The sequence below is a fragment of the Orbicella faveolata genome, unplaced genomic scaffold, assembly GCF_042242905.1.
Source record: "Orbicella faveolata isolate gen_17 unplaced genomic scaffold, um_ofav_v1 contig_2, whole genome shotgun sequence".
Lineage (NCBI taxonomy): Eukaryota > Metazoa > Cnidaria > Anthozoa > Scleractinia > Merulinidae > Orbicella > Orbicella faveolata.
Genome location: NW_028301547.1, coordinates 1,632,501 through 1,645,000, shown reverse-complemented (window position 1 = coordinate 1,645,000; position 12,500 = coordinate 1,632,501). Strand labels below are relative to the sequence as shown.

General features: G+C 37.5%; 2 protein-coding genes across 6 annotated transcripts in view; one reads left to right on the top strand and one right to left on the bottom strand.

Moving 5' to 3' along the window:
• Positions 1 to 99: 99 nt before the first annotated feature.
• On the bottom strand, positions 100 to 6,294 carry LOC110058293 (ubiquitin thioesterase OTU1-like). Of its 5 annotated transcripts, none has more exons than XM_020764923.2 (8): positions 6,258 to 6,294; positions 4,516 to 4,642; positions 4,139 to 4,319; positions 3,840 to 3,881; positions 3,250 to 3,404; positions 2,567 to 2,653; positions 1,263 to 1,435; positions 100 to 796 (listed from the first exon to the last, which is right to left on the bottom strand). In XM_020764923.2, exons 1-8 carry the CDS (start codon positions 6,267 to 6,269, stop codon positions 668 to 670), a joined length of 906 nt encoding a protein of 301 aa, XP_020620582.2. In that variant the 5' UTR covers positions 6,270 to 6,294; the 3' UTR covers positions 100 to 667. The 5 variants fall into 5 exon arrangements, with proteins under 5 accessions (XP_020620582.2, XP_020620580.2, XP_089145242.1 ...); XM_020764921.2 differs by having other exon boundaries at positions 4,139 to 4,310; XM_089289116.1 differs by lacking the exon at positions 6,258 to 6,294 and adding an exon at positions 4,861 to 6,229.
• A 74-nt stretch (positions 6,295 to 6,368) lies between these two features.
• LOC110058291 (uncharacterized) overlaps positions 6,369 to 12,500 on the top strand; it is a 12,042-nt gene continuing 5,910 nt past the window's right edge. The window contains exons 1-8 of the mRNA XM_020764917.2: positions 6,369 to 6,644; positions 7,340 to 7,429; positions 7,528 to 7,647; positions 8,061 to 8,235; positions 8,624 to 8,749; positions 9,133 to 9,241; positions 9,588 to 9,679; positions 11,349 to 11,420. Coding sequence (XP_020620576.2) covers positions 6,439 to 6,644; positions 7,340 to 7,429; positions 7,528 to 7,647; positions 8,061 to 8,235; positions 8,624 to 8,749; positions 9,133 to 9,241; positions 9,588 to 9,679; positions 11,349 to 11,420 — 990 coding nt within the window. The 5' untranslated portion in view covers positions 6,369 to 6,438. The remainder of the gene's footprint in view (positions 6,645 to 7,339; positions 7,430 to 7,527; positions 7,648 to 8,060; positions 8,236 to 8,623; positions 8,750 to 9,132; positions 9,242 to 9,587; positions 9,680 to 11,348; positions 11,421 to 12,500) is intronic.

Here is a 12,500-nt window from a genome sequence, read left to right as displayed (position 1 = left end):
CGAAAATATAAGGTGGGCATCCACCCAGAAAAGAACACTTTTAAGGTGCAAGTTTTTTTTTAACTGAATGCAGTGTACAGTAAACAGGCTGACTATACATTTAATTGTAAGCAAAATAGACTCTCCAATTTAATTAATCAATTGCAGTTTACCAGCAGAAAATATATGGAACACTACTTTTGTTTTTCATATAACAATAAATACTTTCAATTTTAGTTAGTTTCTTCAGCCAAACTTACGGCACTTCGTAAGTTAGAGTACAAATTCTATAATGAGTACTGGTTGCCCCTCTCTTCGTAATTGTTTAACGAGCTTGACATCAAATTGCTCGTCACTCTGAGGCCTGCGTTCATTTCGCGTTTGCTCGCAGTTTCAGTAGCACGCTCAGCCTGCGTGGCTGGCAGGATATCGCCCGCAAATTGATTTCTTTAGCTCCCGCGTGGGGCAGCAAACGCGAGCAGCTACGCTGGCAATAGCACAAAGACACGCCAATCACTGTAATTTGTGAATACGTCGGCAGATACTTGACTTCTGTCACCATTCTGCTAGATATCTTTGCATTTCAGTACACGAAAGTATACACTTGTCCCAGCCTTACAACCCATCACACGCCTTCCATAAGACGAACGCCGGCCAGAGTTCACAACCAATGGCGTCAGTTCACACTTCATACTTCGCCAAAATTTGTGTGACCAGTCGAAATGGCATGATCTTGAGCCGCTTGCTGTCCGGTCAGCGGTGTGCCGCAAACGAGACAGCGGATAGTGAACTGCGACAGGTTTGTGAAGTGACGTTTCTAGAATAGAAAAGTTAGAGATTAGAATAGAAATGTAGCTGATGCGAATAATTTACGGTCTTGAAACATCAACCAATCAAGTAATCACAGAGTTAATCAATGCACATGAATCTACACCAATCAAATCTTGAGGTTTCAAACGCGGGAAAATTAGCACGGGAAAACGCGTGGCTGGTGATGAGCGCGGGAAAATGTTCAGCCGTTAGCGAGCGCAGGGGCGCGGGGGAACGCGTAACCAGTGCCAAACGCGGGAATATCCACGTGCTGGCTCTATTTCTGCACCTGATTGGCTAACAAGAAACATGTTAACTCCGACTGGTCAGTCTCAGAACATGTTGTAACCTTCTTTGAATTTACAACGCCCCATTGTAAAATCATAGTAAGTATAAAATTACTCTAAGCTGGTTTGTCACTTGAAATTCACTCTGAATTTGTAATAACTGGCCGAGGCTATTAGAAGTCTAACCTGATTGGCATCTGCAGCTATTTCAAGAGCTTCCGCCAGTCGCATGTCATCGTCAACAGGAAACACAGTCTGTAGCGGCACTGCTGAATTATCAGAGCTTTGTACAGCCAGAGGATCATAATGGATGCCGTCATATATCAGATATACACAGCTACTGTAGCCGCTACCCTCTCCTGCAAATAAAAGCAGCTCTAATGACAAAATTAACTGTAAGTAAGATAGTAAATTTAATGAAAACCCCACCGATTATGCCTTTTCCTACACTAACACTCTCACTACATTAAGCTCGTAGAACCTTTTGCCAAAATGGTGAACATAACCACAATTATTACATTGAAGATGTATCTTTAAAAAATTAAGAGGGTCAAATTGGCACTGAAGACCAATTAGGGCTCACTTCAAGATGGAGATAGAAGTCTGCATCCAGTAGCTATGGGGTGTGGTTTTGCTTGGATGAATTTGATACTTTTTAAACTCAAATTTGAGTTGGTTTAGGTTCCCATGTAGTCATGGAGGCCATATTGGTGTTCCCAAAGAATGAAATCTTGCTCCTTTGGAAAATAAGTTCTCCTCTAATGCACAAAAATAATCCCATTTTTAATCCATCACATATTTTTGCTCATGCACGATTGGTCTAAATGCATCACGTGACTTAATATTCTAAAGCTAAAACTGGGGAACACCCAAGTGATATTCCCCAATTTTTAAAACTGCATGTGTTGCGAAAAATGTCTGAAGGGTAATAAACACAATAGCTTCCATTTGGTGCAGAAATATGCTTGCATATTTGTCCTTGGACATTATCTGTTCCTCAAAGCTCACAGTTTTCCTTGAGCTATGCTCTTGGAAAACTGCTCTCTTCTCAAAACAGGTAATGTCTGCGGACAAATATCCGTACATATTTTCGCACCAAATGGAGGCTATTGTTTATACACATATTGCCACCTTGAAATTACTTTATACATAAAGCTGATTAAAATTCCACCTATACTAATAAACTGTTATAATAATTACTGCAGAAATGTGCAGTTCCAGAAAATATCCATACTCAGCCCAAGAAGCAAGACCTCTGGTAATTCTGTCGCTAAAACACCCATACATCGAGAAAGTTTTTCAGAAGTTAAAAATTTCAAAGGAAAGATGATAGATAGACTTTATTTAACCATGGTAAAATTCATCAGCTTGAAAGGTAAACTAGAACTTCCAAATGGGTGGAAGGAAAGGGGGGAGGGGGTTACATAGGATATTTTGGGGAAAAATACATCTTCATGTCTAATAAAGTGAGAGAAGTGCCTGAGTCTTACCAAATCTATCCACTCTTCCTGACTCAATATCAACAACAGCAATTTCTGCCTGGTAATGCTTGCTGAGGATTGACAACTCTATTGCTCCTGGGTAAGCAAATCATAACAAAAGTGATATATTGAATGTTCACAGTTTAAAAGGAAGAAAAGTGACCGCTCTAAAACATGAATGCAAGCTGGACCTGTATTGATCGATTGATAAATTTATTATTTCATTATTATCATCATTATTTTTTTTTTTTATTAATTTTTGCAATTTCAAAATCAGATGAATGGAAAGTGTGTGGCCGATTTGAAATTGGGAGCGTGATTACTCCCTTAATTGTACGACAAAAGGTCCAATTAAAATTATTAATTGTATTCATAACATATTTCAAAATGAAAAAAGTCTTTGGAGAACTTCTTTTCAGTGAAAAAGTCTGCTGCACTTTCTATAAGTTTTAAAAAACTGAAGGAAACATTCTAATGATTCCTAAAGAAGGAAGCCATTGAGGTACACTAGTTGACGTGCAAATCTCAGGGTATCCAATTACAGGTACTGAATTACAAAAAGTCGTAATTAGATACCTGTAATCAGAAACCCACGTGATCACGTGCCTATTACACGACAAATAGGTGCACGGGGAACCAATCACAGTCAAGAATTTTGTTATAGATACAATTATTATTGTCATCGGTGTTACCTCCCCAGTTTTCTTTATCCAGTATCCAGTTGCAGTAATCTGAGTTATCACGACCCAGAAACACATTGTTATAAGTTTGAGGATCACTTGAAACACACCGTGCTATGAGCTTTCTTAACTCTGCAGTGCAGGATGTGTCACCAAGCATAACATAACTGTAAGAGATTGACAGAAAGTGATCAGTACTGCTGCTCTGTTTGTTTTTTACATTTTGATTGCCATTCACGCTACTTAGCACTACTTACAACACTGGTATGGCTACTTACAAAATTTACAACTTTACAATTTAATGATACATGTACACTCCCTTACATCAAATAATTATATTGGGGTGAGTACTCATCTCTTTTCAAAGACGTCTTTCTTGTTGATTTCTCTAAATTGTTGGCCTGTAAAATTATTTAAAATCACTCTTCTAATTTGAGGATAACAATAGGAGGTTGCACTTTTTTGAAACTAGCAGCGAGTAATAATCTTACTGCTGCTCTAGCCTGTAGAAATAATGTTGAAGTGAAAATTTGTAGAACAATTAAACCCTCAAATAATGAATGAAATGTTTGTAAATTACTGAATTATACTGACATACTAACCTTACACTTGCAAAAAGACAGGAATTATCAGCAGGGACAACTCTGATTTGCAACAATAGCAAAAAATCACAAATTATTTCCACTAATAGGGTGCCTTACAAGCGTTACAGTGAGGCATGAGAAAGAAAGAGGTATTGAATATGTTTTTAGGACTGAGGGCCACTAATGCAGTTTGTCAATGTATGAAGCTTATAATAATAATTATTGGAGTTTCCAGGAGGTTGGGGTCTTATAAAAAAATCTCTTCCGTGGGGAACTAAGCAAGGCAATAATGCCAAGCCTCTTTGTCATAAACTTACCTCCTTGTTATCTTGCCAAGTGCTGCACTGCTCAGAGATTTCTTGTAACCATCAAGTAATACTTTGGGTGCTTTTTTGTCTTCCTCAATGATAAGAGTGTCCCCTGATCGAATGTCCAGTGATGATAATGAGTTACCTTTATCTTGGCAGATCAGCTGCTTTGGTGGAAATCCTGAAAGAACTTAAAATTATCAAAATTATGAAAAACTGTCAGCTTATAAGTCTGAAAAATACAAAACAGCAACTAACATTCGCAATTAATATAACTGTTTGGTCATTGACTTTTGACTCCAGGTTGTCCAACATTTGGAAACAACATAATTTGTCGACTGTATTTTTTTTCCTGGCAAGCATTTTTGTTAACTAATTAAGCTTACTTCTCTGTGCATGGGGTGGAACATCGGTCATCAACCATATCTTCTCTTGTAGGTCGGCAATGGTGGAGGTGCCAGAAAGCCCTTCAAGGTTGTTCCGCCTTCCTCCTTTATACTGGCATCTTAAAACCTTAAGTTGAGTATAAATAAAGTGATGGAGTCTTTGTGGTGAAATCTTGAGGTGATTCAATTCATACATCTGATAATCTGATGAAATCTTACTATTTTATTAGACTAGTACTGTACAGGGCTGCCAATATGTTTTGAGTCACTGGTAGCCTTGTTCTCCACACCCGTAGCAAACTTGTTACTTTGTGGTTGAACCCAATCAACAACAGGCAATCTCACCTGTAACATCAAGGGAAAATCAAGCATACTCAGCTCGTAACAGTTGTTACGAGTTACGCCCTTAATGACAGCCCTGCTGTAGCTGGTAGGATTATTAAACTTGTTCACTTTTCTAGGATCATCAAGAAATTGTGAGTTGAGCATGGTCAAAGAACTATACGCTTCACCACATTTTGTTAACACACCTTATGATACACCCCACTCCCCTCTCAAATGTTGGCTTATAACCAAGTACCAGATACATGAACAGTGGAACCTCAATTTGATGAAGGGCCAGGGGACTGGCAAAATATGTTCGCTACAATGAGGTTTTGTTGTATTGAGGTTCTTTTCCATATATTTCACTACTATTGGGCAAACAATATTGTTTGTTATACAGAGGACTTTGTTATATAGAGGTTCGTTAAATCAAGGTTCCACTGTAAGAGGAAAGGGAAAAGAGCTTGGCCAGTGAAAAAAATGTCTTCCTGTCATGTTATGGCCTTGCATACAAACACACTGTATCAAAGTTGGCCAAATAAAAACAAGGAAAGAAAAATAGATTTGCAGGTCAAAGAGCATAGCATACAAGTTTTAGGAAATTGAAGAAATTATAAATGGCAGGAATTGAAAAAGTGCCACATGAGATGGCTGAATGGGTCACTGATGTTCTTACCGGAAATTCAATTCAATTCAGTTCAATTCTTTATTTACACTATAAAGGGCACTTCCACACATTTCATATAGTAAAGTAATAAAAATAGTAAAATATTTAGAAATATCAAGCCGTTAAGAAATAAAATTCATATGTGAGCAATGACCAGAGTAGCAAGAGCTTTCTGGTTGGACACCACCATGGTCAAGTAAATGGCTAGATCTACATGTACATACACTACATTACAACAGACATACACTACATTCACACTTATATAGCAACAGAATAAAACAGCAAAATAAAACATAGCAGTAGCAAAATCAAGTTTGATTATTCAGAAGGTGGAATTTGTACTCTTTCTTAAAGATATTGTAGGGGGACACTTATTCTAGCCTGAGTTGAGGGGTACAAGTGAGACTGATTGATGGCAGAGTTGATGAGACTGCAGAGTTTCGTTACTGCCATTTAGGATAAAGTACATTAACAATTGCAGGCTGCAAAAATTAAAAGTTACCCTTAACCTGGTTTTTAAAGAAATCTTTTACAATAAGGTCAATAAGGACTAACTGAAAAACTTCACTTTCAGTGAGACAAAAACTTCAGTTTAGGTTCAAAATAAGGTCAGAACATTAGCTGGTCTTCATAGCAATACTGTTTAGTAAGGCCACAAGGAATCGTTTATATTAAATTCGGGCGCCCCGTCTTGAAATTTTAAGCTAGAAAGCCTGCATAGTGGATATCTTGCGTGCGCAAATAAACTTACCAAGGCCGCCATCTTCGATCGCACGTTGAAGGATTGGATTCGAATCAAGTGAGCCTCGTCCTCAGGTTGAGCAAAAGGCAGAAAAGTACTGAAGCTTTCCCGCCTTTTTTCAACTTCTCTAATCTAATAACCGTCAGCGATTTGCAACAAACCATACGAAGCCAAATCTTAAAGCAAAACGATGGCCACAGAAACCCCTTGTACTCCTAATCATTCTCACAGCAAGAGTAAAGATTTGGATGAAGAGCTTAGTCGATCAGACTTCTGTCTGGAAAAATCAAAGGACGATGAAAATCCTGACATCTACAAAATGAAGCCTTCTTCGACGAGGAAACGTCAGCGAAGAATTAACTCAGATGATGAAGACGAAATCGACAAAATCGATCGGTGAGTAAAATTGAAGACTTCACAGGAAGCAAACAGCTGCATGGGAACACTGACCTGAAAATCATTGAAGACTGTTGACTATTTTTTGTCGAAAAACTTTGATCACTGATTCGGTTGAGAATGTAACGAGCGGTCCTGAAGTGGTGCGTAGCTCTTCGAAGAGGAAAACGCACTTATTGTACAGTTCGGACAGCGAAGACAGTGGAGAGGAATCCGTTGGTGTGTAAGTAATAAACGACAATGAAATGTATAATGAGACAGCTGAAATGCTTTTGGCTACCGCCTTTTATATGCTTTGTGGGCATATGATTTCAATCGGTCAGTCCCGCGGCGAATTCGAATTCGAATGTTCGATTTAGCTGCGCACAGACGTTCAGGATTTTATCACCCATATATGTACAGAACATTTTAATCGGCCGTTTAAATTAAACTTAACTGAATTAAGTTCGGGAAGACACAAAACTTAAACGTTCCGCGATTACGTCGCTGACCTGGAAGTGAAGTAAATCCGATAGACAATTGAATTTGGATCAATACAAAACGAGTCTCCTAAAAGCCATTTCCTTTGTCCTTAGTCCGATCTCAGTGATTTTAATGATTAGGGCGAACGGGTTGCTAGCAGGCCAGTACAATAGAGATAAAAGTATAACGACGCTGTTCAGGTTTTCTTAGTCATTTTCTTCAATGTTCTTTAGCACACCAGGATTCGATGCATTAAAAGGACGTGCTACAGCTGTTAGGAAAAATCTAGATGAAGCTTTAGGAAAAACCGAAGCAGAAGATGAGTGAGTATATCTGCTTGAATATGTTGGTACGCATGAATAAACAGCTTGCAAGTGTGCACTTAAAAAGCAACTAAACAATTCTACCCTATCTTGCACAGGAATGCTGAAATCACTGACATTAGTGATTCAGATGGAGAACGTAGCACCAGTGAGTCAGACTCAGACAATGATGGAACAGAACATTCCGGCTTACAAACGAAGAGATCAAGAAGGAAGAGGTTAGTGATTACCTTACAAGTCAGACAAAAGGAATCACTGATTAATTTTTTTTTTTAAGTTATAAAGGATAAAATAAATAATTATAGTGGATAATGTTATTATACACTGTACATTTACTCATATAACTGAATTTGGATCACTTGGTTTAATTACTAGCAATAAAACTTGCATTTTAGTTTGATTGTGCATGCAGCTCTACAGTTGTGAATGCAAAATGCAAAAAGTCTGTCACTAAAATACGGGATAATTTATGATGTGGAAAAAGAGTATAATGGCCCTGCAGGATTTGCACAGATAAAGTTTTTTGGTTTCCTCTGGTCCCACCCAGGTGCCACTGCTATGACCATTTAGACAAAAATATTGCAATTGAAACCACAAACATAGTCTCATGAATAACCTTTTAATTCTGTAGCACACGTGGAAATGTATTGTCACCAGAATTCTATGGCACAGCCAGTGCTAAAAAGGCGAAGTGGGAGAAAGCTCTGGATGCACTGAGAAAAAAAAGAGAAAGGCAAGCTGGAGGACTTTCAGGAAAAACATCTTCAGATGATGACTATGATAACGAAGGCTCTGTGTCACCCAAGGTACTTACAGCTACAGTTATGAGCTCATCTGACCAATATTTGAGGTGACAGTTTTTCAACAAATGATCCTGCAGTTTTATGACCTAAAGGGAGTATTTCTCTCTATAATATCTCTCTATTATTAATGTCTTAGGTAAATAGATTATTAAAATAAAACTACGCCAGGAAAGAATGTATTTTGTGTCCCAAGTGCTGAGAAATAAAATTATGCAGCACTAACAGAACTGCCTATTACCCTTCAACTCACTTGAATTTTTCTTAGAAAAAAACAGCAAAATTTTTTAACACATGCTCATATTTCTGAAACGTTTCCAAAAATTAATACTGCAGCTTAACAGCAATCACTGGTCCAACAATTTGAAGATGTTTTAAATTCTCTCTTCTGCAGTTTTTCAAAAACAACTTAATAGATGATACTATTGAAAGAGATCAAGGAGAGGTAGAGGAAGAGGAAGAAGATTTAGGATCAGATCTGGATGACTTTATAGTTGAAGACTCTCAGAGCCAGGAGTTGGTAAGTGATGTTAACTCAATTAATTATCATGAAATCACGACAGATAATTTCTCACTAGCTGATGAAGTATTTTTCAGACTATTGACTACACATACATAGAGTGTTAATCTAGTGTCAATCGAGATGTCGATGGAATGTTAATTGAGGATATCAGTTGACACTTGACCACAGATGCCCATCATGCCTTTTAAGTACACATGATCCTGTACATGTAAGGCCATATTGCCTGATTGATATTAAACTATACAAGTACTTAACTACTATATATTTTTGCCCCACAAAAGGGATAACAATACCAATAGACAATCATGTAAATTTATGTTAATCTAGCAATAATTAATTATGCACTGTTATGTCACTGATCCAACTTTTGAATTTATTAGCCTGTCTTTGCCAAGCTAGAATTGGAAGAAGCATATAAACGACTTGCGCAAATGTTCTTGAGCAGTATTTTGGATCCAGATTTTCCATCATTATTACAAGACACACAAGGTAACTTTTTATTTTCCATATAATTTACTTGTACAGTACAGTATAATTTACTTGTACAGTATGCATACTATACAATTGTGGAAAGTGCATGCTGTGATTGGCAGATTTGGATCATGCATGTCCTTAATGGACCAAGTTAATCCCTCAAGTTATTATGGTGAATCAAAGAAATTAAAGTTTTGAATTGGATCAGAGTCCTTTTAAGTTTGGATTATTTATTTCTTAAAATAGATTTATTGCTAATAGGTTGTCAGAGGCTATAATATTTTCATGTAAGCCACAAAAAAATGTAATGTAGTTAGTGGTAGTCACACACTCAAATTATACTGTTCTTCAACCTTGTTAGATCCTTACTTTGAAGAAGCCAAGGATACTATTGAAAGAGTCATAGAAAGCAAGAAGAATCTTGTTGGCAGCACTACATGGAATAAATTCAAGGTAAATAGTTATGAAAGTCAGGAATTTAACGCATGATGCAATTGTCAAACATTCTACACATAGGTTTATACCAGCTGTCTAATTATTTTTAAATTCAGCTGATCTATTTTTTGCAGTATAAATAAAGTATTTATCATTATTATTATCATTATCATTATCATTATTAAACCTCCTGTAAGGGACCAACCAAAATGTGAAGCCTAGGTGGTCGCTTACAGGAGGGGGTCGCTTACAAGAGCTTAAGCCACATTGGGTCAAAATTTTGCGTCATCAGCATATGGTAATTCTAAGACATTTAAGGTCATTTCTTTTAAGAGTGATAGTGTACAGTGTATGTGCAGTTTTTTCTTTAAATTTTTAAATTTCTTATTTGATACCATGATTGTAGCATCAAGTGATAAAGAGTGGTAATAATGACCTCTCAAAATATAACAGCTGGAAACTGCTTTGAGCCACCTTGAAGGGCTCAAACTGCAACTGGCTGCCATATTAACTTTGTCCTGGGTTCTGCAAGTAATACACAGTCAACAAAATCTAGACACAGTGTTTAAGTGGAGCTCCTGTGTGCCAATTTGGTAACCCATCAATCTAAAAAAAATTTGGTTGCCATGTGATTGTCTGTACATCCATACGTCTGTATGCCAAGCCCCATACCTTGAAATATAAGAGTAGCAGCATTACCATAGGTACATCTTTGATATTGAACATCCATGTGATGGTTAATTGACAGCTGTCTATACAAAGTGTTCGCTGACCAGTATCATGTGACAGACCATATCACTGGCTCAAGTTTATAGCTCATTGAGATCACATTTTTTTTTGATGTTGACCGCTGACCAGGTATTGGTTTTTGATTGGATTGCATGCTCAAGCCAGGTTATTACTCTGGGGGAGAAGGATGGAGTACGTACAAAGGCAAAAATTTGGCGCAAATTAATTAACCCCTGGCACATTGTTGGCTTTTCTTCTGACATATCCCTTACACAATCGTCTCTTGGAAAGTCCCTTATATATTGCGTATGTACCAGTAATTTCTACAATCTTGGAAAAATTGGGTACGGTTATTGGGTATAGTTTATTAAAATGTAACAGGGAAAAATCGTGAAACCACTCGCTGAACAATTACAGTACATGATCACAATTGATCATTTTTTGAGATTGAACTGATCCAAGAAAAACAATCCTCTTTTTCCTTTATGGTTAACTTATTGCAAATATTAGAAGCTCTGCTTTTAGGCTTGGCTAAATTTATATATAATTTCATTTCCACACACTGAGTAGAGAATTGTAAGGTATGACACACTAGTTTTGATGACCTTTGATTTAAGTTGTTTGGAACTCGGATGAAACACACGAGTCAAGTTTTTGATTACACGAAGCTACAAATCTATCTTCCCAAATGAAATTACAACTAAGGAGAAAACAATTTGCATGTAAAAATTCTTAATGCTTATTAAGATCAACATGATTTCTAAACCACAACCAGCATGTTTGCACTGCAGTTACAGTGGTTACTTTTGTATGATTTCCTTTTTTAATTAGTTTGAGACAGTCATAGTGCACTCTTGATTGTCAAAGAAAATTTGATGGGTTGGAGAGGGAATTTTTGTTGGAAAGATTTTTGTGTTTATACTCATCTGCTATTTTGTTTTGTTTTGTTGTCCTTCAGAAAATGCTAGAAAGTTGCAGTATTCTTGAAAGTGAAGCTATTAAACCAATGATAGAGGCAGCCAGGTGTCAGGTCAGTTGTGTTTAAAGATGGCTTTGTGAAGATTGTAGGAAACTGCCTGTAAAAATAACTTTCACTATGTTTTATGTGGATTCTTGAATGGCACAGATTGCAATTACTGTAAGTATAGTTTACATATTAAGTCAAAATTTTAGGCTGACTTAGAGAACTGATGCATATGCGAAATAAAATGTGGCTAAATATTGTTTAGACAAAGTTAGATTCAGACCAATGCAGCCAGCGGGCTGCCCCTCAACGGTATGCGACCTGTGAGGCGGCCCTCAGGGGATTCACAGGGCCACCTTTGTGTTCCACTGCATTGCATGTGCAGTTCAGTTAGCTGATTGTTGCAGATCATTTTGCAGCTCATGCTAGCAAATCATTGCAGATCATTTTGCAGCTCATGCTAGCAAAACATTGCAGATTCTCACCTTTGTAACAATAAATACTTAAAGGCCTTCCATATGGATTGCTACTATGGTAGTAATGACCATATAAATGAGTTCGATAACAGTCTGATCTAACAGATCTAATTCTGTCTATGAGCTGCTGCTCCATTAAGTTCTCTTAATTCTGAAGCAGAGGGAGAGTGAGAGAGTGATCAGGCCTGGCCCAAGTGTTATTGTGGCTGGACTAAAATCTACAGGTCCAGAGTTCAAGCCTCTAATGATTATTTTACTCAAGTATTAGTACCGAGTTCTCACAGGACCTCTATCAATCTTTCCACTCAAAGGTAACAGTGAATATTTAACACTTAAGCAAACATGTTGGAGGAACCAGGCAGACGACTAACTTGCAATGAACCTCTATTTAGTAAGCATCACATCCATAGAAATTTCAGGAAAAAAGGCTTGTAACCTGATAGGCCAAGCATGGTGGCCTATCAGGTTTCCATAGCATAAAGTGACTAAGACAAGAGTATTCTTGCTTCCAACCTTAATGGATGCTGATCCAATGCAGGGTTACACTCCCCCACCATCATTAAATTTGCTAGTACCCATTTATACACCTGGGTGGAGAGAGGGACCGTGGGGGGAAGTTTTTTGCCAAAGACACAATACAACACACTCTCAATTATCTTGACCAGTGCTC

Excerpts from the sequence above, each read along its gene's own strand:
- LOC110058293 (XM_089289116.1), bottom strand. The coding sequence starts at position 5,004 with ATGCTCAACTCACAATTTCTTGATGATCCTAGAAAAGTGAACAAGTTT. Across the intron at positions 4,320-4,515 it reads TCCACCCCATGCACAGAGAA|TTCTTTCAGGATTTCCACCA; the intron begins GTAAGCTTAATT and ends GATAATTTTAAG. Across the intron at positions 3,405-3,839 it reads TGTCTTTTTGCAAGTGTAAG|TTATGTTATGCTTGGTGACA; the intron begins GTTAGTATGTCA and ends AATCTCTTACAG.